The 26346-nt window shown below is 40.7% G+C and overlaps 1 protein-coding gene across 3 annotated transcripts in view; it reads left to right on the top strand.

The window, feature by feature from the left end:
* Nucleotides 1–24189, top strand: part of qkib (QKI, KH domain containing, RNA binding b) — a 118214-nt gene extending 94025 nt beyond the window's left edge. The window contains exons 5-8 of one of the 3 annotated variants that reach the window (XR_010805404.1): nt 11763–11850; nt 13330–13629; nt 14697–16218; nt 20964–24189. Coding sequence is in view for 2 of the 3 variants with exons in the window: in XM_066697373.1 (XP_066553470.1) it covers nt 11763–11850; nt 13330–13629; nt 14697–14800 (492 nt within the window). In the remaining variant the exon portion in view is untranslated. Of the gene's footprint in view, nt 1–11762; nt 11851–13329; nt 13630–14696; nt 20345–20963 lie in introns of those variants that run through there. The other 2 variants (XM_066697373.1, XM_066697374.1) reach the window with 2 other exon arrangements.
* The last annotated feature ends 2157 nt before the right edge of the window (nt 24190–26346 follow it).

Genomic DNA, 26346 nt, shown 5'->3' with positions numbered 1-26346 from the left:
TATTATAAGTAGTAGAACTATTCATATTGTAATGGATAGGTTACAGATGTACACTAGTAACACAAGTCTGTTGTGGGTAAAGAGCTACCTGACTGGCATCCACGTCATTATCCTGATCCTAAAGCCAAATTTAGCTTCACCCGTAGAAACATTTTAAAGCCACTGAGTCCTGCCAAGAGATTCATTTGAAAGTGATATCCTGTAGCGTGGCTGTGCCCGAACCGCTGAAACATGCACACAATGGAGGTTCTCTACTTGTTAGAAAGAAGTTTGCTTTTTAAAGCTTGTGTATCCGTGAGTTGTGTGCTTTGCTTTGTTTGTGTGTGGCTCAGACTGAGCTCTGGCGCACCGTCAGCCCCATTGTGATATATCGGTACATAAAGCAACGACACATATGGTAGCATCTGAAGTTGGGGGATTTATGTGATTCCTCGGCGCCCGGCTTTTAATCCCACGGCTCAGTCAACCTTTTGTTGTACCTTTTGACGCTTTGTAAGTGTTGCGGCAGGTTTGTATCTGGAAAGCCTATTACAGTAAACCCTGCTTATATGACTTTATGCTTATGAGGAATCCCTGCACACAGAGTTGTTTAAAGGGCCCCTAAAAGAGAAAATCATAAATAAGAAGCACCGTGATTGATTGTCGTTAATACGATCAGTTATGGCACCTCTGCAGCGCCACTGTCTCTCTCTCTCTCTCTCTCCCCCCGTGTGCGTCCGTACAGCACGTGTGTTTCCAGTGCACGGGTCCGGAAAGCATCAGAAATCAACTGTAATTACCAATGAAATCCCAGGCTGGGGAAGTGGGAGACAGGCGGGCATCTGCGGTCCGCTGCGGCTTGCGATGGGATCTGCGGTGCGCGTCGCGTCAAGGCGAGACTCGGGCGTCTCCGGGAACACACTCGGCAAGGCCCGCTCGGAGTCCATTCTTCGCCCTGTTCATTTCATCTGCGTTGCGTTTACATTTTAGTTTGTTTTCCTCAGGCGTGGTCTAGGGCTTGGCGATATGGTCAAAATACAGTATCACGGTACTTTTTAACGTTTTTGACGGTATGACGGTATTTTTTAATGGCCATTTTTAAGCAAAAATAATAGGACACAACTGACATTGAATTACATTCCCCTGTTCTGTGTCAGCTGTCTTGAAACCAAATCATGTCCACACTATCAATGACGTACCTTTCTTCAGGACAGATTCACTGGGGTCACTTTTCACCCACACTGCTCTCCTCCATCTCGTCTTCATTCATTGTGCATTTATCACGTATGTTTCTTTATGTCAACAAACAATACACATGGAATTTTTTTTCGATAATTTGGCTAAGGCACATTCACTCCAACACAAGGGTCACATTCGAGAAGAGCAGTTCTGCGCAGAGATTCAGAGATGCGTGTTCTTGAGTGTTTCTGCGTGACGCCACTAAGCCCCGCCCACAGAAATCTGCGCAGACTCGCACAGCGCAGCACAGCTCTGAGACGCTGCTGCGGGAGGCGAGCTGCGCCTGTGAGACAAAAGATAATGCAGAAATCAAGAGGGACGTGTTAAGCTGAATGAAAACTACTGCTGCCCCCTTGTTAGCGGAGGCGAATGTCAACTTTCAGTACACAATGAAGGTGTGAACAGTTATTGTCAAAACCACAGATATAGAATTCTAGATCGACACTTTAGCTTTGTCAGTGCTTTATTAAATAATTACATAAATACTTAAAAAATATATAATGTAAATCTATGAAGCACAATAATTAAGTTGTTACTTAAACGATTGGCAATTCTATTTTTTAAAATAAAAACTATAATATAAAAATAATAACAAATTAAGTCACCCAATTACATTGATTTCTGCTGGGTTTGTGAAGAAAGGTGCTCGCGTTCTTGTAGCGCAGATTTGCGCAGTTCTAAACGATCCCATTGGCAGATCTGCAGAAATTTGCGTTACACGAACACCGTCGGCATTCTGTGATCAGATGCGCCTCGTGTCGGACAGCGCAGTCTCACACAGCCGGCGCAGCAAGTTGTCTGATACGCAAACACGATCAAGTTTATAGGCAGCTGAATGCCATGACTGAATGACACAGTAATTAGTAAATTATTCAATTTAGCATAGAAAACATTGAAATAGGACTAGCAAAAGTCTAAACCAGTCCGTAAATGAATACCGGTACAGAGTTTTTTACGGTATACCGCCCAGCCCTAGCGTGGACAGTGCTTTGCTCCTCAGCTGTTGTGTTGAGTGTGGTTCCTTCGCTTTCCACCTAGTGGCATGGGCAGTGGGGGGTTGTGGCAGTGGCAGTGGCAGTAAAGACTTAATCGGTAACCGTAAAAAAATACATATATATACTATCACAGGCACAAATACCCGGCTGCGATTGATTTTAATTTTTTTTAAGGAAATCTCTTCTATTTAGTCTCTGTGGTCGACTACAGTCTGATATCATTTTCAATTAATTCCGTAGTGCTGAAATCAGAAATTAAAAAAAGCCAGAATTTTAAGTAAATTCGACAGGAAACAGTTCTATTTAGAAATATGATGTATGAGAGACTACATTATGGTAGGTCTCAAAGCAGATAAGTCACACCTTAGTTTAAGACGAGTCTCAGTGCCCAACAGAAGTGAGAAAAAGAAAACAATAGTACACAGGCTTTTATGAACCGTTGTGATACAAACCAACGCTGTCGTCGCTGGCTGGAGCTGTACATGTGAAAAGGAGAGAGTAATTTGCTGGTCACATGACGGTGTAGTCATCCAGCTCTTTGAGACGGGTCTCCCATCAAAGGAGCCTTTGTTTACAATCTGAGTCTGGAAATCCTGAGCCGCGTTTTTTATCCCAGGCTCTGTACAATAATAGGCCACTAGTGTGGTACAGGCTGAAAGGGACAGCTCAGTAAATAGGGAAGAAAGCCCGCTCCCTGGCAACATGCTGTCTTGAGCTGCTCGGGCCTTCAAAGGGAGGTCATATGACTGACATGCCTGTCCGCTGGAGGAGGAGGAAAAAAACAGGCTGCTATAATTCTTCATGTGGGTTTCCTGTATTTTTTAAAGAAGTGAGTGAATGCAAATCCCAGACAGCTGTAGGACAAGCTGGGACTAGCCATCCATCTCAATTCACATATCTTTCTTTTATTTTTCTTTTTGGGCAGAGGGGAAGGGATAACTTTAAAAAGCAAAGTCTTACGGAGAGCCGATAATAGCAGCTACTGTCCTTGGAACTCGTCCTCGATGTTTAATTTCAAAAGTGCTGAAATCATTTATTTTAAAAGCATGGCCTTCAGGCAACTTTTCAATGAAATGTCAACTTTAAAAATGCAGGACTTGTAGGGTTTCTCAAATGCCATCTGTTATTTTAATGTAATTGTAGATTGTTCGGTGTAATTACGGATTTTATGAAGATGTTCGTTTTTTCCCTGTTTTAAAGGCTAAACTGTAGGCTTTTGTGATTCAGCCCAGTTCGATGTTCAGTTAAAAGTTTATAATTCAAACTTGAAGGCTTTAAAAATGGAAGAACTGAAAGCTGTAGAACTGACTGTGAATCCAGGGCATATTGACAATATTTACAGATCAAATTGCCAGTTCAGTTCAGCCGTATTTAAAATATGTTATGAATTCTTCATGTAGTTTTATTTTACGTATGATGTTGAAACAACCGAGTTATTTCTGTTCCAGAGAATTTCTGTTTAAGGACTGTTTTGTCATTTGGTTATAAATACATAAATATGTATATATTTCACAGCAGTTCCCAATAAAGCAAGGAAGAAAAACATCAAAGGGGAACCAAGAGGAAAATGTTTTTTTTTTTATATATATATATATATATATATATATATATATATATATATATATATATATATATATATATATATATATATATATGTTGATATATGTTTTTATGAATTTCAAGTAGTAAGTTTGTTGTTGTTTGTTTAGATTTATTTTAATGTACAACACCCTCTCCTTTTTTTTTGGTCCTGTTTATATAGAGACAGAACTGGGCTTGTATATTGTGTGTTGAAACTATTGAAACTAGTCCTGGAGTAAAAAGGCATCTGCAGGGATTTTCTCTTTCTAAACAAGTAGAGTCTAATCTACCTGTAAGCTGTCAACTTTCAGGAAACCTGTGACACAAATTGTCAAGTCTGATCACACGGCACTGTAGTTGAGGCACAGCGTGATAAACCCGAACCGGCGCGGTTACACAACACTGTGGGACTCGGCACACATCCGAGAGGAAGACCTCAATGTTGTATGTGACTTGGCCAATCGGTTACTGTGATTTCCTTAAACGAGTTTCCCCAGTTGATTTTAGGTTACGCTGTCAAAATATAACACCCGGCCAACTTGAATGAAGCCACCATCAGACCTAGTTTAGCACAGTGCTTAAAAAGACTCGAATTGTGACGTTAGCGTGTTAAATCGGCTGCGGTCTAAACACAGCAGATTATCATATAGTCATTTATTTTGTTATCACTCCATCAGGCTGTGTAATTCAATCAGACAATATGAAACATTATTTGTTGAGTGTTTGTTCGAGTGGATATTCTTAATCAACAGCCTATTGTTGGTATAAGAATGAAGAAATGAAAGCTGCATCAACCCAAACTTGTAAACAATGTGAATCCAAAGAACAGGAGAAAAATAAAAGCCTAGATGACAAAGATAGCTCGATTTGGAAACGTACAAATATGTTTGCCAGATCTTTTCCCTGGTGTATCTTTAACATTGTGACCCACAAATCTGTCAAGTGAAACCGTACAGCCATCTTTGCATATTGTTTGAGCTGAGGGCTTGCTTTCAAGAAGATAAGCGCGCTGTAGAACCCACGGAAATAATGACGCTAATTAATCTCGTCTGTCTACCAAGGTGTGCTCAAATGCTGCGGCTGTAAACAGCTCCGTCTGAAAAGGCTGGAGAGAGAGACTCGCAAAACTGAACTGAATGACCGAGTTAATGAGCATCAAAGGAAGATCATTGTTTTTTTAACAGGTGGAATTGCATTTCGGATGGGTTTAAGAGACTCTAAGAGAATCTGTCTTACTGAAAAGACATAAGGACTGTAATGTCCTGAAGAACGTCTGTGTTTCATAAATATCAAATAGCCATTACAAAGCTGATCAATGCTATATAAAGTGTTGACTGATGACTTTGGATGAAGTTGGATGAAGTGGGTGTTTTGGTTGTGGTTGATGTATCCAATCAGAATTATGGGAATGAAACGTTTAATGCTATAGTTACTAGTATACAAGCAAACTTAATTTCTTGTACTTCTTATGTGCTATTGTTCCTGCTGCTTTGATGACTGTGTACATCCATTGTGACAGAGTCCGTGTCTGAAACTGAAAACAATACAGAATGTGTCAGAGAAGATCCCTTCCCTACACAAAGGTGTCTATAGGCTGTGCACAATGTCGTTTTTATCATGTAAAGCGAATGGCCGTAAACAGAAACGCAGGTCTGATTGTCCAAAAAAACCACATGCTGAACGAAAATATATTATTACGATGATTATTATCATCAGCCTGTTTGTCACGCTGGTATCAACTGAAGCCATTGATGTTTGAATGATGGATGTAAGACTTCATATCCAAACAGATGACTGGGTATTTGGTTTTCCAATTCTGATTGCGCTGGTTCGAAGTGTTGCCACCTACTGCGGTTTTCAGGACACAGTTGTCGTCCTGCGGGAGATCGACCGCGCCCGTCCTTGCTGGAATTCTTGGAAACAATGTAATGTAGTCTGAATATGTACGCATTGGTATGTTTGTCATTTAACTCAAACTACCCCATTTTGCTTACAATAATACACACACACACACTTTATCAAATACCGTCCCACCCATCACAGTGCCTGACATTTCTACATTTACAGCAGGAGACGGGATGCAAGCATGGGCAGCACCTGACTGTTTTCCATCAGCTGCACAGAGTCACTGAAATATGTTTCTACCCATAAAAGAACAACAAAATGGATTTTAGCAGACACTGTAAACTGGAAATTGTCTTCTCATAAAAGGTTTATTGCACATTAATGGCTCGAACATTATAGTATAATGCATTTGATCTGTTATAATAAACTGATGAGTTTGGGACCCTACCCAAAACAAAACAATAACTTTTTGTGTGCTGGTTGTTTTATTGTTTGTTTGTTTTTTACCAAAAGAGTACACACTTTGCAAACATTTCGATTATAAAAGCGGGAGAAATATTTCTCAATGAACTACCGACTGTTATATCCCCATATCTCTTTCTCTGCAGCCGAGCTATTGGCTTGCTTGTGTTACAACACAATTGGACACTGAGCAGCACAGTGTTTTCTTCGACATCACAGAGAGGATGTTCCCCAGAGATCAGGCCAGAGTGCGTCTCTCTGTGCAGCATTTTCTTATGTACTTCTGAGACATTCGGAGACGTATTTAGTCAGCATTGCTAATCCACAATACTCCTGCACTGGGAAAAGCTCTTTCTTTTGTTAAGCAATTAAGATTACGTGCCAAAAAGGAACTAGGAAACTTTCCTATAAAATTAGCTGAAACATAAAATGCATCCTAATATTCCGTGACTTAGTTTGACTTGATGGTCGGCGTACTTCCTTCAGCAGGAGCTATGTGGAGGCCAAGCCGGAAGAAGTCTCCAGCACACCTACCGAAGGCCCAAAATAACTAGCACACTGATTTTGTTTGTTGGTTTATTCTCTGTGTGTTTAAATTTAGTTTTTTTTTTAAGCTACTTCTTTCTGAAGGTATTAAAAGCACTGAGAATACAGCACAATTCGATGCAGTGGCAACCATGAGTTAAAGAGAGATATAACGCATGTGATCCAACTTTGACTTTGACTCCTTCAGATCATAACATTGATTGAAAGTCTCACATTTGGGGGGTACATATAAGGTGCTGAGCACAGCCTGTGATTAAACTCTAGAGGAGAACACGTATGGGAGGCTCACGGATTATTTGACCAGGGAGATGTTTAGGTTGGCAAGACTGGGGAAGTCTGATCTGACTGGGCTTAGTAGGAGTTTAACGAGTAGAGTAGGAGACTCCAACGTTCGTACATAATGACTGGCAGTTTATTTAGTTACTCCAGCTTATTAAAAGCAGTTCCGCAGTCAGATTTACATATATACCAGAGTAAAAATCAATTACTTTTGTCAGTCATAATAAGTAAGTGAATTATTTCTCATGTGGAGTTATTAGCGGACACCCGGGGTTTGGGGTAGAAACCACACAGAAAATACCACAGACATTTAAACATCTACTTGCAGAAATCTGCTGAAGATTGTCGTTGGAGATTTGAGTATAATGAGACATTTTTGGTTGTTTTGTCACCTTTGTGTGGCGGTCCATCCACGATACACGTGTGAATGCATGCGATCCTGCGAAACATTGTGCAGAACCTCAGTCTGCACCCGCTCTCCGATGGGAACGGTGTCTGCAAACTGACTGCGTTAACCTGCGCGTGCAGTCGGGTGGATTATGCAAATGCGCGATGTGTAATCGAGGTACATGAGAGTCTCACAACCTGTGAGGCGGTGGGGGGCGGGAAACTGGCCAAGATTGTGCTCGGAGTTCACGCTGATCCCAGGCTGAATGGCATCGGAATTATTCCTGTATGCAAGCGAAGATAAAAAGCATTCCTCACGCCGCGGTGTGTGAATGGGCACTGGGGTGGGTTGGGGGAGCAGCCAATGAGATGGCAGCTGCTCACGGGACAGTGCAGGGGGAGGCCGCACACAGGAAGGGGCAGAGAGACTCCCCCCCGGCCGACAGGGGCTGGCTGCACACGGCTGATAAATCTGGCCGTCGGCAGGGGAGCGGAAAAACCAACACCTCCTCTCTGCGCCTCTGGGTTTTGTGTGGGATTGTGTGGCACAGGCGATGGGGTCCAGTCTGACCTCTGTTTGTTTAGTTTTGTTTACTTCATTATTAAACTTCGCCAGATCTGTGTATGTATTGTGCCGAACATCTCGGCTAATTATTTTGCACACAGGGTTTAAATGAGGTGCTTTTGTGTTACAGCTTCGCAAATAAATTCAGAAGCTCAGAAACCAGGGCAAGTGTTAATAACAGGGAATTCTTTGGATGCTGTATTTCATCACCTCCGTTTCATAGAAAATACAACATGATATCAATATTGAAGGTAGAAAAATATATATAACTGTAAATTGCCTTGTTGGTCTCAAGTCCCTCCAGGTTGGATGATGTAAACAGATGTGAAAGAAAACATACAACATAAAGGAGATGAAACGATCTCTGCACTCAGGCACTGGCGAAGCGATGTCGATTGGGCTTTAATCGACCTCCCTGATGTGTACCGAACACACCTTTCCCTTTGTACCGGTGACCCAGCTTTGCTGCCTGTCTTGTTCGGGCGCTGAGCTCCCCTTCAGTGTGGGCCGCCGCGTCTCCAGCACAGCCTCTCGCACTCGAACAGAGAGCGCCTGCAGCAGCGCCCGCAGCAGAGAGAGACGGCACCGGCGCGCTGCGTTTGATCAGCTGTCAGGCGTGTTTGTGAGAGAGAGAGAGAGAGAGAGAGTGAGAGTGAGTGCAGAGAGGAGGAGGGGGCAGATTGAGGGGACAGGTCACAGGAAGGTTTGTGATGTGTTTCCTTAACCTTCGGCTCGGCGTGCTCTGAAGGCCGAGGCCTGTTTGTAGAGCGAGGCCCAACCGTTGGCAACAGAGAGTGTCTCTCACAGGCTGCAGCGTCGCTGAGGCCCCGGCATACCTCTGCAGCCCACAGCTCAAAAGGAAAGAGGTCGGCAATTTTGACAAGTTATTCAATAGGCTATCAGATGCTCACCGGCTGAGCAGGCCAGTTCGACCTATTGTGTGACCAACAGCACCACCCACTGGCTCAGTCCTGGTATTATGATCCACCTCAGTCCCGGGTTAGACGGAGGAAAAGGATTGATTTAGACAAGGGCCTAACGAGGAAGGGCCTCAGGTCATTAGCTGCTGTAAAAAAGGCAGATTGGTGTTTAGTGCTTCATTTTGTCCCTCAGTCCAGACAATCACAGACTCATTCATCCAGGTCCGTCTTCTCTCAGCTGCAAGTTGAGTTAATTAAGGCGTTGCAAATTATTTATAAAGTATTCTTGCTAGTTGTTGACAAATGACCTTGTTGCTTATTTTGTGTTTGGTTACAAAAACAAACCGACACGGCGCTGTGGGTAAACCGTTCAGAGTGAACACTGAATTAACCCGTTCAGTCGTGCGAGTGTTGTGTGCGCGCAGCGGTCGCTGTTCGGGTTACGTCTGTGAATAACAGAGCGATTTCGTCATCGGGCGACGGAGGATCACAATGCCATTGGCTTGATTTGATTTTCATCTTTTAATAGCCAAAATGATAGGCATTCATGTGTAACATAATTGCAACCAAGAATACAAAGAGCATTCTGTGACTAATTGTATCTCCCCCAGAGAAGAATTGTTTTATTTGCAGAATTAAATTAGCAGTGGTAAACAAGGATTCCTGGCCTCCACATCTTTGTTCTCGTCATATCACGAAAAACTTCGCGTCTGCTTGGCGTCTGCAATGTGCCTTTTCAACTTTTGGATAAGAACTATAAAGTGCATTTGTTAACACAATATTTATTTATTTATGTTGTACTCTTTCAAGTGTCTGTCCTTTATGGTTACATTAAAATTGTATTCTTCCTTTTTTATGAGAAGTCTATTCATTTTTTAACATGAATTAATTACCCGCTTTTAACCGTAAGAGATGTTATTTTATATCTGTAGCTCAAGCTCTTGCTGCATTTTCAGTTTAATTCTGTGTGGATGTCTATACCGTTATTTTCTCTCTGTGGACTATAGGAATCCACTAGAAAACGCCACTTCTCTTCTGTCTGCCTGGCTGTAGTTTGCCGACTCTGTATTTCTAAAGGAAGCAAAACCATGCCACCATTTGCCCTTTTATATAATGTTAAAGCAGTTTTTCCACTTTCAGAATGATGCTGTAGATTTCAGACGAGATGCTTAAGCTCGTCTGACAGTAAGCTGAAATGGTGTCATGCAGAATGGCTAAACAAATCAGGATTTGAGCTGTTTATTGGGATGCAGAATTTTCCACGCCACTGGCTGTGTCATCGGGTGAACTCTGAAGATGATACATCCACTTGTTCTGGCTTACAGAATTACCCAGAGTGCCAGAAATACTTGTGAGATAAATGTAACAATGAATCATTTCTCTGCGATGCACGTAGTTGTGTTTTAGTAACCCTCTCGCTCTGATGTTCAAAGCTACACAAAGTCTTTCTCTTCAGGAATCTGTCGTACCTGTCAGCTGCATGTACTATATATTTGTACTTGGGCTTTTTATTTTCTTTATATCGTCTCTGTGCTGTGTGAGGATAAGAAAATAAAGTTCCCGGTTCAAAGCTTTAAGTATCGTCTTGACAAAAACTGCTGAGCTAATGAAGCTTTGGTTGTTTGGTTAAGTTGTGAGATTAGAATACATCTTTTAATAGTCAATACGATTCACAGACAATTGTCCTGGGAAATAAGTCTATAAGGAAAAGAAAAATAAGGAGAAATAACTAGATTTCAGACGGCACAGAGCAGAAGAGAGAGCTGCAGAAATGGAGGCTAATTAATAGTTTAGAAATCTGTCAGGGCTTGCGGTGCTTTGTCACATTTGTAAATGTTTCCTAACAATGTTGTTCAAAATTTCAAGTGCCATCCAGAAATCTACCAGCTTATGTTGTTTTGAGTAAAGCAGTGTGAAGTGACGCGATGTGAGTTTTTAATGGGGAATCGCAGCAAATGTGCCTTTTTGAGGGTGCTTCCCCCCATAACAGCCCTGCAGAATTATTCCAGTGGCTGTCAAAAAGTGAAGGTTAAACGTACAATAGATTTTGTGTAATCATTGTGGTTCAGCAGATAGGAATACAAGCTGTGCCTTAATCTGTACATCTGAGCACCTGTGTCACCATCGAATTGTGTGTGTATATATCAAAACCAATGACAAAATATAGGACATTACTCATCATGTCTGTAATTGGCCGGGCGATTGAGAAGCTGTCCGTTTGTTTTGAATGACAATTCCGGTATTTCAGGGACTCCATTTGAACACGGGGAATACGGAAAGCACGGTGATACTCGAAGCTTCGATGCGGCTGCATAAATCCGAGTCCTCTAGCTGGCTAGATCGCCCCCGGACAGCGCACAACATCCCACAGCCCTGTGCAGAGAGACATGAAATGGTTGCAACAGCATCCCCTGAAACCGTGCATATTTACACGCTGTCTCTCTAAACCTGTTCCCGAAGGCGGCGGTATAATCTGCCCGTGCCGTGCGTTCCGGCCCTGTCATATTCGTGACATGCTTTATCACCTGAATATCTGTTTTTCTGTCACCGAATGCAGCTCCACTCAGCCCTTTCTGTATACAAACACTGCCTGTCTTAACAACTGTGTGTTTGTGTGGTGGCGGGGAGAGTAACATTGAGAGTAAGATTCCTTCACGTACACACTGAGACAGGACCTCATTGTAAATAACTGACATGTATATCAATAGACGTCCTCTGGAACTTGTCAGGGAACCTCACCATATAATTCAGTATCTAATGTTGTTGTGATGTCATCCATTAATCCATATTGGCTTTATATTTTATTTGAATTGCTTGAAACGGCTGTGCTGGCAAATTAGTCACGGCGTTAAGTTTTTCCCTGTCTTGTCTCACCCATCGGGTGTTTTTTTCAAAACCCCCTTCTCTGAATCCTCAAGGAATCTGCCTACCTTTCTTTACCCACTACCTTGTGTTTCTTTGCAGGCAGAGGGCGAAGACAGCCTTAAAAAGATGCAGCTGATGGAGCTGGCCATACTCAACGGCACGTACAGAGACGCCAACATCAAATCACGTAAGGACAAGCACATGTCCATTTTCTATATTGTTCTTTGTGGACACTAAGGTTATACACACAGCTCTAGACATGGGCACACATGTTATAACATTCTCCTTGTGCAAATAAGAACATGAAGCTTGCTTGTCAAGTAAATGGTTCCTCAAAGCAAAAGCAGTTTCACCGATTGTTTTATATGTTCAGAATCAGAATGAATGATGCCAATGTTCAGGGTGGTTGTTTTCTTTTCTATGGTTGTTGGTTTTTACTCAACAATTAGTAATTGCTTTGACATACTGAAGAAAATAAATTCCCCTAGGACCGGCTTAACTCCCCTAAACGCTCCCTGGCAGTTTTCCTCGTGGGAGCATTAGCAGTCACTCACAGGCGAGTCCGAGGTGGAAGCCCCTGCGCACATGAAGTGAGACGCTGAGTTACACATGAAAGCCAGGCCTGGGGCCGAACCAGTTAATGCAGCCGCTGGCTTTGCGCTCTCCCGTACAGCCGGTGACTCACTGCGTGTGTTTGTGCCCAGAGCTGTCGGGCTGAGCGGATGTGTGAGCCTGTGTGAGCCTCCGCCCCCTTCGCTCGCTCTGTCGCACTGATGTGGGAACACACAGCGAGGGTCTGCACAGAGAGGCCACCCCACCCCCGACGCACTGCCTGCAGACTCGGAGGCAGAATCGGGAGCTAGTCAGTCATTCCCAGCGAGAGAACAAAACTACTAAATCCTTCCCAAATCAGATCAGATATTTGTCTGTGTTCGAGGGGGTCTCCGTGTGTGTTGCACAGTCTGTCCAGGGCCTGATTTGGCGTGGGATTCACATTGCTCAGCCCCACTCCCTGCACCTGCTCTCAGCCCGGGGTCTGTGTGTCGAATCGGCTCCATCAGAGAGCCGAGCATCGCTGTGTCATTAACTCTGTGCACAACATTCTCCAGCTTTTGTTTCAGATGCATAATGTGCAACAATGCACACTTGTTTCTTCTCGTAGGGGGTTTGTCGAGCAGACTTGCTTGCAAGGAAGAACTCGCATGCGGTTTTGCTCGTAACTCAAATGTGTTATTTTTCGTAATAATGACTGTAAAGTGTTCATTGATTTCAGCTTCATGGCACTATTGTCTTAAACCAGAGCTACAAATGTCTGTTCCTTGTTTTTGCTTTGTATTCCTGATTTAGTAATCCAGTGTCCTTATCAAAATGAAACCGCACTGTGCCGAGCTCACCTGCTAGACAGACATAGCCTCGGGGACGGTGCTTTACCCAAAGGTGTTGTTTATTGAGCTCCTGGCTGAGGACGGATAGAGGGGTTTCTGTATGATTTGCTTTGTCAATTTGTATGATCAGAGCACGTCACTAATGATTTCTTCTTCTTTTCCCCCCCACCCCTCTCCTCTCGCTTTTGTTTCTCATTCTTCCTCTCCTCCCTTCTTCTCGGCTGCCCCTCCTGTGGCCGCTGTCCCCCCCGACCGCCTCTCGGTTTCCTCGCTTACTGTAGCTGCCCTTGCCTTTTCTCTTGCAGCGACAGCCCAGGCCCCCCGGATCATTACGGGGCCCACGCCAGTCCTCCCTCCCACCGCCCTGCGGACCCCCACACCAGCTGGCCCCACCATAATGCCTTTGATCAGACAGATCCAAACAGCCGCTGTCATGCCAAACGGGACCCCGCACCCCACAGCCACCATTGTCCCTCCGGGGCCCGAGTCCGGCCTCATCTACACCCCCTATGAGTACCCCTATACCCTGGCACCAGCGACCTCCATTCTGGAGTACCCCATTGAGCCGAGTGGTGTGTTAGGTAAGCATCCTTCCCTCTGTGTTCATGCCCCCGGCGCGCTGGGGTCTCCTCTGAAGCATGTCTCCTTCCTGCACGGCCCCTGCGGGGGGATCTTGCCCAGGCAATAGCCAATACCTCTAACGGCCGGTTACCTTTTTATAGTATGACTCTAATGACCGATTACAAAAAGGGTTTCAGTCTTGTTTAAACTGTATATTTATGTAACGGTTCCCCTTAGAAACAAGATGTCTCCTGCTGCCCTTGATAATTGGAGAATTTAAAGCGCTAGTGAGGAAACAATTGATCAGTCTCTTAGGGATTGATTTACCAACAGATTCACTGTTGGAGCCCAAAATCTCCATCCCTACATCTGAAACTCACGTAAAGCATTTACTGAGCTTTACAAATAGTAATGGATCTATATATATATATATATATATATATATATATATACACACATTTGAGGGAGAAAATGTGTACCCACATAATTAATTGATTAAACCCTCTCTATAAAACTGTTAGCTCTTTATTAGAGAGCAAATAAATGTTCCTGTCTCTCTCTTTTGCATAAAAACAATGTTTGTTCTTCTGTTAAACCTATGATTGGGCATCCTAAAGCTGAAAGTAGTTCTTCAGTGTAAAAATCAAAACAGAAATCAATTTGCAAAGGCCTCGCTTTTACTGCAGTGCTTTTATTGGACACATTAAATTAAATCATATCAGACTGTGTGTCATTAAAATATCTCACACTTTAAATTCAATGTGGGAAAAGAAAGATTTATATATATACTTATATTTATATATATAAAAGCTTTGGTGAGAGTCTTTTTAAATGTAAATTGCTGAGTGGTTGCCAGCACATCAGAAGTGTACAGGCAGGTGAATCCTTCTTTAGCCGTTATGAACCACATTTATAATCAGTACAAGTTTAGTTTGTGGACACCGAAGCCTTGAACTGCACTGCTGTGATAATTTAAGCTGAGGGGGTTGTAAGATATTGATGACACCTGCTTATGTGGGAGGGAGAATTCAGCAGAATACTTCACTTTTCTCTTAATGCAATATTCTTTCTTGTGTAACCTATACAGCGTCCTCAAAGGCCGAAGAGCTGCCACTGTACTTTGGCTTCCATACCTGTCACATTCCCGTGTCTTTCCATCGGGGAGAACCCTCCTCCAGGGTTCCCTTTTAAAGACCCAGGCAGCACACACCACTTAAACTACCCCAGCCTCCCTCTGTAGGGCCACCCGCGGAGCTGCCGGCTTCAGCCTTACACAGCGATGCCTTTGCATCATTACAGTTCGGTCGGTGAATGTTTACAAAAACAAAAAAAAACAAAAAAAAAGAGAGGCGGCTTTTCTGGTAGTGTCTGCGGCCTAAAGCAAATTCCGGTTTACTCGAGTGCATGCCTGATTATAGAAACCGCTCTGAGCCCCATTGCTGCAAACGCTCCCGGAGTCGCCTGTGGATGAGGTTATCTTGCGATGGGGATTTTTTTTCTTTTTCTTTTCCTTTGGCATTGGGGTAAACATGATGAGGACAATTTGAGTGTTACTACACAGAGGACGGACTCCTTCAGAGACTAATTCACATTCCCTTCCTTTATTCTTTAGGTATGGCTTTCCCCACGAAAGGCTAATCATTCAAGAATGGTCTTACTGAACCCTCATCTGATCTGAGTTTAAACAAAGGCTTAGTTTCTCAGCTGCCTTGAACAAAACAAGCTCAGCCTAGCAGTCAGTCACACACGGCCTTAGATACTCAGAAGAGATCTCTACTACTGACGTTTACACTGGCAAAATATTTTGCAGAACAAAATGCAATGAATACACGTGTGTGTGTGTGTGTGTGTGTATATATATATATATATATATATATTTATGTGTATACCTATCTATATATATACATATATCACAGTGTGTCACTGACTGCTACGTTTTGGTAAAACAATAAAATACTGCGTTGCTTTACTAATCACCTAATTTACTGCAATTTCTACTTTCTAGCTTATAATCTGTCTAAATTCTTAGGCAAAAGAAACTACTGCAAAAGTTCTTTAAAAACTGGATTGTGTCTCTGACCCTTTCAGAGGTTAATCAGTATTATTATTATTATTATTATTATTATTATTATTATCATTATTATTATTATTATTATTAAAAGAAACAACAACTGGAAACGTATCTATTCTTGCTGCACTGCATTGATTAAGTGACTAGTAAAGCCCAATTGTGCTTGTGTCTAATCAATGTTATTAATACTGTATTTTGGGATAATACAACAATGCATCCATCAGGTTAAGGCAACTTAATGGAGGTGACTGCTACTATGTTAGAAAACTATATAGATATACTCTAAGAAAAGAGAAAAAAAAAAACTATTGTGCCTTAACTTGTATTTTTTTTTAAATGCATAATTTGTAGATATGTTAAATCCTTTTTTGATAAACCTGCTGTTTGTTGATAAACTGTTAATGTAAACTATTTCTAGGATGAATAACCTAACCTTGTTTTGGTAATGTTGCAATTTAACCAGGTGCGGTGGCTACTAAAGTTCGAAGGCACGATATGCGGGTCCATCCTTACCAAAGGGTTGTGACCGCAGACCGAGGTTAGTTTAGTTCCAGTGTTCATGTCTATGAGAAATGGTATTGTTGGTTGAGATCCCCACTGCAACACACGGACATATTCACAGACTTTTAACTCACAACTTATCCAGCATTCATTGGTGTTAGGAGTGGGATTTGATGCCTTAGGCTCCTCCTATCACTGTCTTAGAAAGTGATGTCACCACAGAACATGATTCGATTGGTCAGCCCACAGAGTTTCTACACAGTTCAGGAGTTAAAGTCGAATGGATAGTGTCCAGCATGCGTTCAACGAAACAAGCCCATCTTTTTTTCGTGTCTTATGCATACAGATAATTATTCCTATTAATTTAATCTTTTACTTTAAAATCTCCATTATTTTGATGACTCTGTGACTCGTGTGCTGTTAATGATAAATAATGGATTCCCCTCACCGGTGTGTTCAGTTTCCCCTATGCTCTGAAAAAGAAAGATGCAGGATTATGTCACGTTATTTAAAGTCATGGACGGATTTTTATACTGGTTAAAATGTAAGTATTAAAGCCTATATTTCGAGGAATAAACTTCTGGCGTACGCATCGTAAACCTCTCTGAGCAAACGGATGCCTTTTAATTAAGCTCTAGGGCTCTTTATTCATAGGAAAGGTGCCGTTTCCTTCAAACTCGAAGGTTTAACATTTCATCTAAGGCAACATGAGCACACATTGTAGGGTTTGCTACTATTTAAAGACTAGTTTTTTTGCAAGACGGCGAAATGTTTTTGAAGATAATGTAATTTCCGTAATTATTTCTTCCGCTTATATTCAGCGTTTTGTCAATACATTCCTCTCTGCAAATCATTCATTTTTTTTTTTTTTCCAAGATAGTGTTCTTCTTCTTGTGATATTTAATGGTTTCTATATTTCGACGCAGAGAATGAACGTCTCGTATTAAAATAAGGGTCCATAAGGGGGGGATCGTATCTGCTTCTCCGTAGTGCCTTAACCGTGGCTGTTAGGATGCCCTTGACAAGCTTGTTTCGCTGGCAACACATCAATCAATAGTGAGGGGACGCAGTGAGAGGGGCCGGAGACCTTACTCAGCTGGGGAAACTGAAACCAAATTGTTAGTAGACACCAGCACATGTATCACCTGCTCCCTTAATTGCCAGATCGCTGTGGCGTCTGAACATAAAGTGTTCCTTATTGTTATTTTGTAATTCAAGGAGAATTGTTTGTATGGATTTCTATTTTAGTTTTTTTACACACGTCATCTATAAGAGGCAGGGGAGGAAAAAATTAAGATCTGGTTTCCCAGATATTAGAGTTACATGATGCCAAATTTGCATGAGAACAGTTGGATTTTTTGTGCTTCTGAACATATTTCAGGGTTTTATCCTGTGATGAACTAAATCTTTCAGTAAGTGTATGGCATGTGTGAGCAGTTGTGAAGGCCTGCGTGTACAATAATTGGAGAAAATATAAATAATATTGTCCCAGGGACTCAGTATATCATTGAAATACACAATACCATCCCATTATTCACATTTTCAAGCTCTCATGCAGCCATACACTGTAATCACAAAGATGGGATTTAAACGTTTAAAGTACAACACATATTTCCCCCTAATCATGATAGAGATAAATATTGAAAACACTTAATGCTGAATATTATACTACATACCACATGATCTGTAGAGTGTGATGCTAGAAAATATTTCAGTATTTTTAACCATGTACAAATCTAAATTATGATCTTTCTTCTCTCCTGTGGGAAAATAATAATGTTAGAAAATACATTTGATGGAAGAAAACGTTTCTTCTTTGGTGAGTCGTAAGACGTTTTGTTTTCATGTCATCCTTGACCATAAGCATCATGTTTAAAAATGCAGAGACCGGGAATCTGATCTTAATTTGTATTTCCCCTGCCGATCTGATTTAAGTTGCCACCCTATACACCCTTAGACCCAGCCGTGAAGTGTCAGTTAAAGACAACACTCGATATTTAGGTTTATTGACAGGTGTTCGATACAGTGGGACTTCCCTCAAGCTGCACACACAGGAAGTCCCTTTTAAACCGAGTCTCTGTGACGTCTTTAAGCAATTAAAAGTATGACCTCTTCTACGAAATGCCAATATGGGCTTGTCTGTGCTGGTGCTGTTAAGTATTTTTCGTTTATCAACAAAATCCATTTCTTGTTGATGGATTTGTAACCTGCAAAAAATAATAATAAGACTTAAATGGACCAATGGACACACTTTCCACTTTGAAAGCAATATTGAAGTTTAACAAATGGTTATTGTTGGAGAGTTAATTTGTATTTTAAGTGCACTTTACATTTAAATGAAGAATCATGACATCCTTCATAATGACAGTCTTCCAGTTAACTTATGAATATATTTTACAATGTACACATGCTTTTAAGTGTTTTCAAAATCAATAAGCCTAAATATGTTTTTTGTTTTTGTTTTTGTTTTGCATTACATTATTTTTGACATTTTTGTATCTTGCTTAGCTAGCATGCCTTGCCAAACTGGGTCTAAGGGAATTGACAAACTGGCACTTAGAAGTTACTTTTAAAAACTACCATGAAAAGGCTTATAGGAATTGCTTTGTTTTTCTTTACGATTCATGTTGGATGAACACAAGTGTGCCAAAACAAAGATGACAACACAATAAACCAATACAATTCCCCATTCATGAAGGTTTTCGAATTACACGACATTTATGAATGGTCAGGTTGTACCAAGTGAATTAGCTTTGTATTAATAAGAAACCAGACCTTAATAAGTAACGGATGACAACTAAGTTTGGTACCTATAACCGACAAACAAACTGACAAGATTAATTCAAACAAACTTTACATGGAATTGCACAACTGTTAAACCTGTGTGTGTTGATTATTGCCTGTGACGGGCCGGAGGATACAGGTGTACGAGATCTGAGGAAAAGATGGATGTCTCTTCACTGTTTTACATTGAGTAGGCTGTAAAAATGCCGACGTCCCAAACCGTAAAGCAAAGGAGAATAAAGCAGCTTATGTGTTTTTTTTTTTTTTTTTTTTTCATCTCTTCAAAGAGAAAATTAATAATGAGATATTGTGTAGCTATTGAATAAAGCACACATCCGAGACATGAGTCACCTTACCCAGCTGATACTTTTGATGTGCGCACCAATATTATTACACAACCTGAAATTTCATATAAATCTTTATCTTTCAAGCTGTGAAAAAATACTCAGCACTTAATAGGTTGCTGATGAAGCCATTCATCACAATATTTGATCCATAAAACGGACGCCGAGGTAAGAGCTGAAGAAAGATGATTTGTTTCTGCATTTTTACAGACTATTCAAGCCAGTCAAGGTACACCATCTATATTTACACCTACTGTATTTCACTTTAGTAAAAAAAGAGAGAGAAAAAATGGCACATCTGAATTTGCACTGAATAAATAAACCCTCTTATCCTCTCTGCCTCTGTCAGACAGGCAACATGTAAATGAAAACTGCAAAAAACCTCAGAACAAAAATGAATATGATTAAGCTGTTGAAATGAGTCTTAAAATGACTACTGTTAAAGTGGACCAATGTCTGTGGATAAGGTTAGACCAGATTGTGAATGGACTGAAAACAAAATCCACTTGAGAACTTTGTTTATGTTTTACTGTACACATTTTTTGTTATTGTTGCAAAGAAAATAGTATTTACAGGTGGCTTCTTTAAAAAATATAAAAAATATAAAGCAGGAATGTATATGAAATGTCAGATTTTATTGTATTTGCAGAGAAATAGCTTTGATACTCAAGAGGGCTATTTGTAGGAATGGAAAATATGCATTATAGCGACATTTAGAAATTTCCTATATTTTTGGATGTACTTTAGGGCTTTATAAACATAGACTATAAAATGGCAGGACTTGACAGTGTTTATATGCAAATGCATTTTATATCAGAGTGTCCTGTAAATGTATCATAGTTTTCAGAGCTGGGGGGTTCGGCTAAAGCAGTAGCCTTGGCCTCCCTCGGCTTCAACATTGTTGCCTACACTTCTAGATCTACAGTTTTAGTATTGCTTTGTATTTTGAGGCCGAGATTTTCATGTTGTTGTAAATAGAAAAAAAAAGAAAAAATCCTGAAAGGCAATAAAATTTTATTGAGCAAAAAAAGCAAACACTTGTTCGCCCCATAAATTATTACAGTCCGGAATTGTCGTTCTTATTTCTCCTAAATTCATTCCTCTTAACCAAGAAGTATTAATATTCACATTCATCATTAATAGTCACTGCTACGCTTGCATCTCAAGAGGGCACTAATGCTTAATAGCAGTCAGGAAAGCATAACGACTGACTGTTGTCAAACGATCCACCTTGATTTGAACTTCCTTCCTTCTGAGTCTCTTCCATCGACTGCTACTAACCATTGGTCATATTAGTTGTTTTATTTCGTTGTTTTTTTTCTGTTTGTTTGTTTGTTTGTTTTCCTTTATTTCCTCCTTTTTTAACATTTGGTTTGTGGGCGTGGGCTCCCCTTTCATGTCTGGAATCATGATACACACCTGTCATGATTTCACCGCATTGTGTAGCCGGTGTCCAAGAGTCTGTCAGTCGAGCGTGCTCTTTTATTAGTTGTGGTTTAGTTTTTCATGTTGACATCCAGCCGTCACTCGCTGAAACTAATCTCTTCTCTATCTTTTTTCTTTTTTTCCTTTTTTGTTTCTCTTTTTGTTTTGTTTTCTTGTTTTTTTTTTGTTTTGTTTTTTTCTTCTTTGTTTTTGTTTTCTAACCACCCAGCCGCCACCGGCAACTAACCTATGACCTTCTGACCTCTGAACTCTTCACCCAATGATGACCTGACCATTGCCTGCCTGCTGATCAGTTTTCTGGTAAACGCCTTTGCTTGTCTGTCTCGAGTGCAGCGAGCTGAGGTTCTGGCCCAGCAGCTTTTCCACCTAACACAACAATACAAACACACACACACACACACACACCAATCTCTCCGCTTTCTGCTCTGGTTGGGTGACGGTGACTCTAGACCTGCACTGAATAGTAGTAAAGCAATAAGGTCCAATTCATCCCTCAGAGAAGCAATCCATGGCCAACCCTGCCCCACTATCCCCCCCCCACACACACACAAACTCCCACTCCAGGAATAATCGGACAAACACAACGATAGAAGGCCGGGAAGGAGCTTTCTATCCAAGCAACTCTCAGAGGCAGTTACTGTGAGACTTTTAAGGAAATACTTCAGCTCATGGTGATATAATACGCTCTGAATGTATCGTGTTGTAATGACGCATCATGCATGAACCTTTTAGTCATTTACAGCATCAGTCGGCAATATTGTCGTCTTTCTTATTTCTTTCTATTCCGAGCGAAGTAGTCGAGATTTGTGAATTGGTGAAAATCTGCATTTCGCAGGCCAAACTGAAGAGAAGAGAGGTGAAACACTAGAGAAACTACTGTGATTACACCGGCCCCTTCCCGAAACGTGTTGTGTGCCATTACGGATTATAATTGAAGCGGGGGGGAGTCGTGGAGCAGCTTTAAGGCGATTCGGTGACAGCAAAGGTACATGCATCATGTGTCCCATTACTGGGCAACTGATTTATTTTTTTCTTTTCGAAAACACTTCCTTGTAAAGATATTTCTTTAAGGATGTAAAAGCCATGCTTGCCTATTTGCTGTACACATGTAATGAAATTGTAGATAAATGTATTATGTTGAGCGAGAGAGAGAAAAAATGAACAACAAAGTAGATACTTTTACGACACAAGGGTGCTGGTGAAGAGAAAAATATATATTTTTCAAAAAATGTAGCCTTTTATACTTTCACGTATTATACAGAACAGAAAACTGAACAAAGAAACCCTTTATTTCATGGAAGTTTTCTTTTCTTTTCATGATTGGAGAGATATTAAAGACCAAAACAGCCTTCCTTTCTTTTTTTTCCCCCCATTTTCTTTTTTTGTCAAGCATCTGAAAATGTCAAAAGAATGAAAAGTGCCTTATTTTATTCATGGTCATTGAGTCTGAATGTCTCATAAATCAGTCCCTATCTGAATACCAGGTTAATAAACACCGCTCCGCTGCCCTGTGCGTTTACGGGAGCCGTGAATGAATGACAATGAGCTCGCAGCACTGACGCCTGATCTTGCCTCGCCGTTGCACTGAAGCTTGGGCAACACAATAATACGGTCACTGTCCACATCCTCTCTTCTTCACACTTTGCTCTCCACATACAAACTGCAACAACAACAACAGCAACAATATATCTGTATTGACCACGTTTTGCTCATGGTTGTGATGTCACTGCTGAAAGAATTGCACTGTTGGTATGGTGGAGTAGAGGTGGGAGAAGATATGAATACAATAACATCCATCTTAGTCTGACTTCCTTGCAAGACAGGACCATTAGGGGTTCAACCTGTATATTTTCTAATCGGAAATTCGGGGAGGGATGGACTTCCACACGACAAAACATCGCGTTTTCCTCCAGAGTCGTGTACTCACTCACTCTGCCTTTTTCTGTCCAAATAAATCTGTTCTTGGCAACAGTGAGGGATCAGAAAGGTGGTTGCATGAACACCACCGCTCTAGATATGATATGGACTTGCCTCCCTTAAACCGCAAGGAAGTAACACGTGCCGACAGAAGCGGAAACCCCCCAAAACGGCAGACACTAAAACCCTAGAGGCGGCCGTTTTGGGAGTCTGCTGCTGCTTAGAGCATCAAAACGTGACGCGTGTATCAATAATGCTGCTATACTGGATTAGATCACTGCTGCCCAACTCCCGGAGAAATGAACGGTGTCCCAAACGAGTTTCAATGGACGTGGCAAATATCCGACGGCATCTGATGGCTCGGTCTGCCAGCTCATTCTTCCACTGAGTTTCCACCTTAACTGCCCACCCATCGAGCGCACGAGTGGCTCATTGTGAAGGCCCACTGACAGCTACACCAGGACTGTACATTACTGTCATCCACTCATCCCTTGTTCCCCAATAAGCATCGATTAATTTACTATGCAACAGATCTGTATCCTCTGATTATATTCAGCCAATTTTATCGGTGTCATCAGGTTCGTCTTCCTGTTTGATATATTTGAGTTTTATTTGACCTCGGTTACAATTATGCAGTGCCATTATGATTACTTTAAAGTATTATGATTGTTGTTTTGTATGTTTTACATAAAAGAATAGAAAAATACGCTCAACCGTCTGAGGATAAACCCATTCGGATAGTAAAGCAGTGTGAACGGGTGCATCGCCACAGAATCGGGGGTAAACCGTGTTGGTTGAAGTTCATCTGAGGGGGAACATAAAGCATCCGCCTGAAATGTATGTTTTATTTGTAGATGGATGAGGTAGAGCTTAGGGGTTGAGATTATAACATCCAATAAGCATGACTTCTTTAAAATCTCAGTATGCATTTGTTTTCCAGTATTATTTCATTGAGTTTATATCAGTTTTTATTTACACTTTATTATTTGGACAGTATTATGTTTTTTAGTGCGAAGTGGGATTGTCCCCCATACGGTATCCTGCTGCTGACAGTTTGTTCCTGTTAGTATAACTCTAGACCCATGCTATGTATGTACCATAACCAACTTATTGCCTACAAGATAAAAGACATGTAATATAATGTATTTACAGCCATTGTTACAAGTTTATAATGTATTTTTCTATCTTGTTTTATATGTATGTTATATATAATATTCAATGAGTTTTTTTCCTGATTTGAACAAAAGAAAAAAGAAAAAAAAAAGATACACAGTTTTTATAACTGAGAAAAGATCGGTTTGTTTTGCAGTACTTTATTACCAGAATTGATGTCTTTCTTGAGCCTTATTATCTTTTATCTCTTCTCGTTAGCTACTGGATGACTTCATTAATCACGTTTGATTTTTTGGTTTTTTTTTTGTTGGGTTTTTTCATCGCTTGCATTTTAAGCCTTTCAGTTCGAAGCTGTTCTTATTAATCCATAGTATTATTTTAATAAATGTTAAAATACAAATCTACTAACAGTGGGCTAAGTCTGTTTTATTAACCAGTGCGTGTGGTCGATGTCGATTTGCAAAACTGAAAATAAAATTATGGAAAGTGTAATAAATCAATCGGTAATAACCCTAAAAGGCGCCGCATTGAATAACACCTGTTGTCTTAAAGCGCAGTTGTGAAAAGTGTCCTGAGCTAAATTAACATCAAGGCCTTCCAGCTAAAAGTTTGCATACTAATACCAGACTCCTGTTTAGTAACGCAAAGCTCTCAGCACCAGAATAAGGAAATACATAAACAGAGAAGATTATGAATAGGTGATTTGATTTTCAAGAGCTATAAACATGAAAAGCAATTATTCTTTGTCTGCTTACTGCGGAGAGAGAAGGGAAAGTCGCACAGAGAGAGAAATGAAAAGGTCTTTCGTTCCTGTGAATGACGGGAGCTGATTGGTCTCTGTGGAGCTGCAGAATGTGTTATTGTACGTCTGGAAAGCATTGCATTTAAACTGCTGATCTCACTCTAGGAGTTGATCCATCATTGTTTCTTCACTAACCTTAGGATACGCGATATAAGAAGCCTGTGCTACAATAGCTGAAACGTTTAATGGTTAGTTTTGGGGTGCAGCCCTCCCCCAGCTCCCCAGCAGAGCTAGTCTCCAGTTAATGACATTGAAATGGCATTAAAACTGAGACCCAACACTGTATACATAGGCTGTGCTGAAGAATAAACTCTTGCATATTTCTGTAATGTTTACATACCTTGTGCTATTCATATACAAAGATGGGTGGTTTCAAACACTTCATACATGTGGATGAGGTATGAAAAATAGTGTTATTATACTATTATATTATACTGTTTATTATATTAAATATGATATGAAATAACTAGGCTAATGTAATTCTGCAAGTAAAGTGTGGGGCCAGCACCCAGTATATTACCCAGCATGCCCCTGGATGCCTGGTGGGCAGTGGCGGACAGGGGCTCCTCAGTTGTGGACGGCCAGGCGTTTGGAGAAGGATCACAACAAAAAAGGTAGGTTTTTTTGAGAGACTTTTACTGTTGTTGTCAAAGTGGGGTCACTTATTTTAGCCACTTTTTTTTAGACAAGTGGATCCCAAACCTGTCCTGGAGTCTCCCCTACCCTGCTGGTTTTCATTCCAACTGAGCTCCTAATTTCATAATTGAACCCTTAATTGAACAACCAGTTACATTGAAGGTTCAGTTAAGTAATTAAGAGAAATGAGGTAGAACAGAAACAAAAATAGTCAAATAACCGTTAATGTGAACAGTCTGCAGTCTGAGATGGCATCACATCTGATCTGAGGACTCATGAAAAGAAGGATTGTGGATTTGTATTTAAAAAATACAGAAGTCAATTAAGTTAAATAAACATTTTGATTTAAAGGCACTCTTGAGACGGCTCATGGGTTGAGAAACACAAGTTATTTTAAATTTTGTCCTGGGGCAGCATCCATTAAACAGCAAAACATAAATATATCCGTATAAAGCACATTACTTTTGAAAGCTTATAAGTAATTGTGTAAAATAATTGCATGTATGCTATTCATTCCAGTAATTTCAGAGTCACCTTAATTTGTTTTAAAGGGCCTGTAGGGAACGGAAAGTCCTTGGGGATCTGCAGTATTGGAATTCAAAGAAAGCCTATTGCACTAGTTGTTTTACAAGATACAAATTTAGCAATAGGTTGTGGCAAACACTAATTTGCCATAAAAAACTTAAAACAAAAATAAATGCAGATTTAATACAAGTCTGGCACCTGCAAACTAAAACTGGCAGAATTCCCCTGCAAATCCTCTTCACAGCAATGTTTTCATTCATCTTTGCACAGTTACTCATAGTGCATATGAAACAGCTCAGTGTGCTTTTGTTTTCTGCCTTTATTAAAAATGTAAATGTAAAATCTTAGATATATCATGTTTGAGGATTGTTTAATATATAATATAATATTATATATATATATATATATATATATATATATATATATATATATAAAGTCATCCTCATAAAAGAAGCCAAGTTTGAGACTCTCGACAGGTTTTTACCGATTACATTTTCCCTGAATTGCACACTCAAGTGCCCACTCTGAAGAGAGTCCATTGAAATAAGTGAGAGATAAGTGAAAGTGGTTTTATTCCAACTCGGTTTAATGCGCAACA

This window comes from Amia ocellicauda, chromosome 23 (assembly GCF_036373705.1).
Source record: "Amia ocellicauda isolate fAmiCal2 chromosome 23, fAmiCal2.hap1, whole genome shotgun sequence".
NCBI classification, from domain to species: domain Eukaryota; kingdom Metazoa; phylum Chordata; class Actinopteri; order Amiiformes; family Amiidae; genus Amia; species Amia ocellicauda.
Note: the sequence above shows the minus strand (reverse complement) of the source record. Positions and strands in the feature narration are given on the sequence as shown.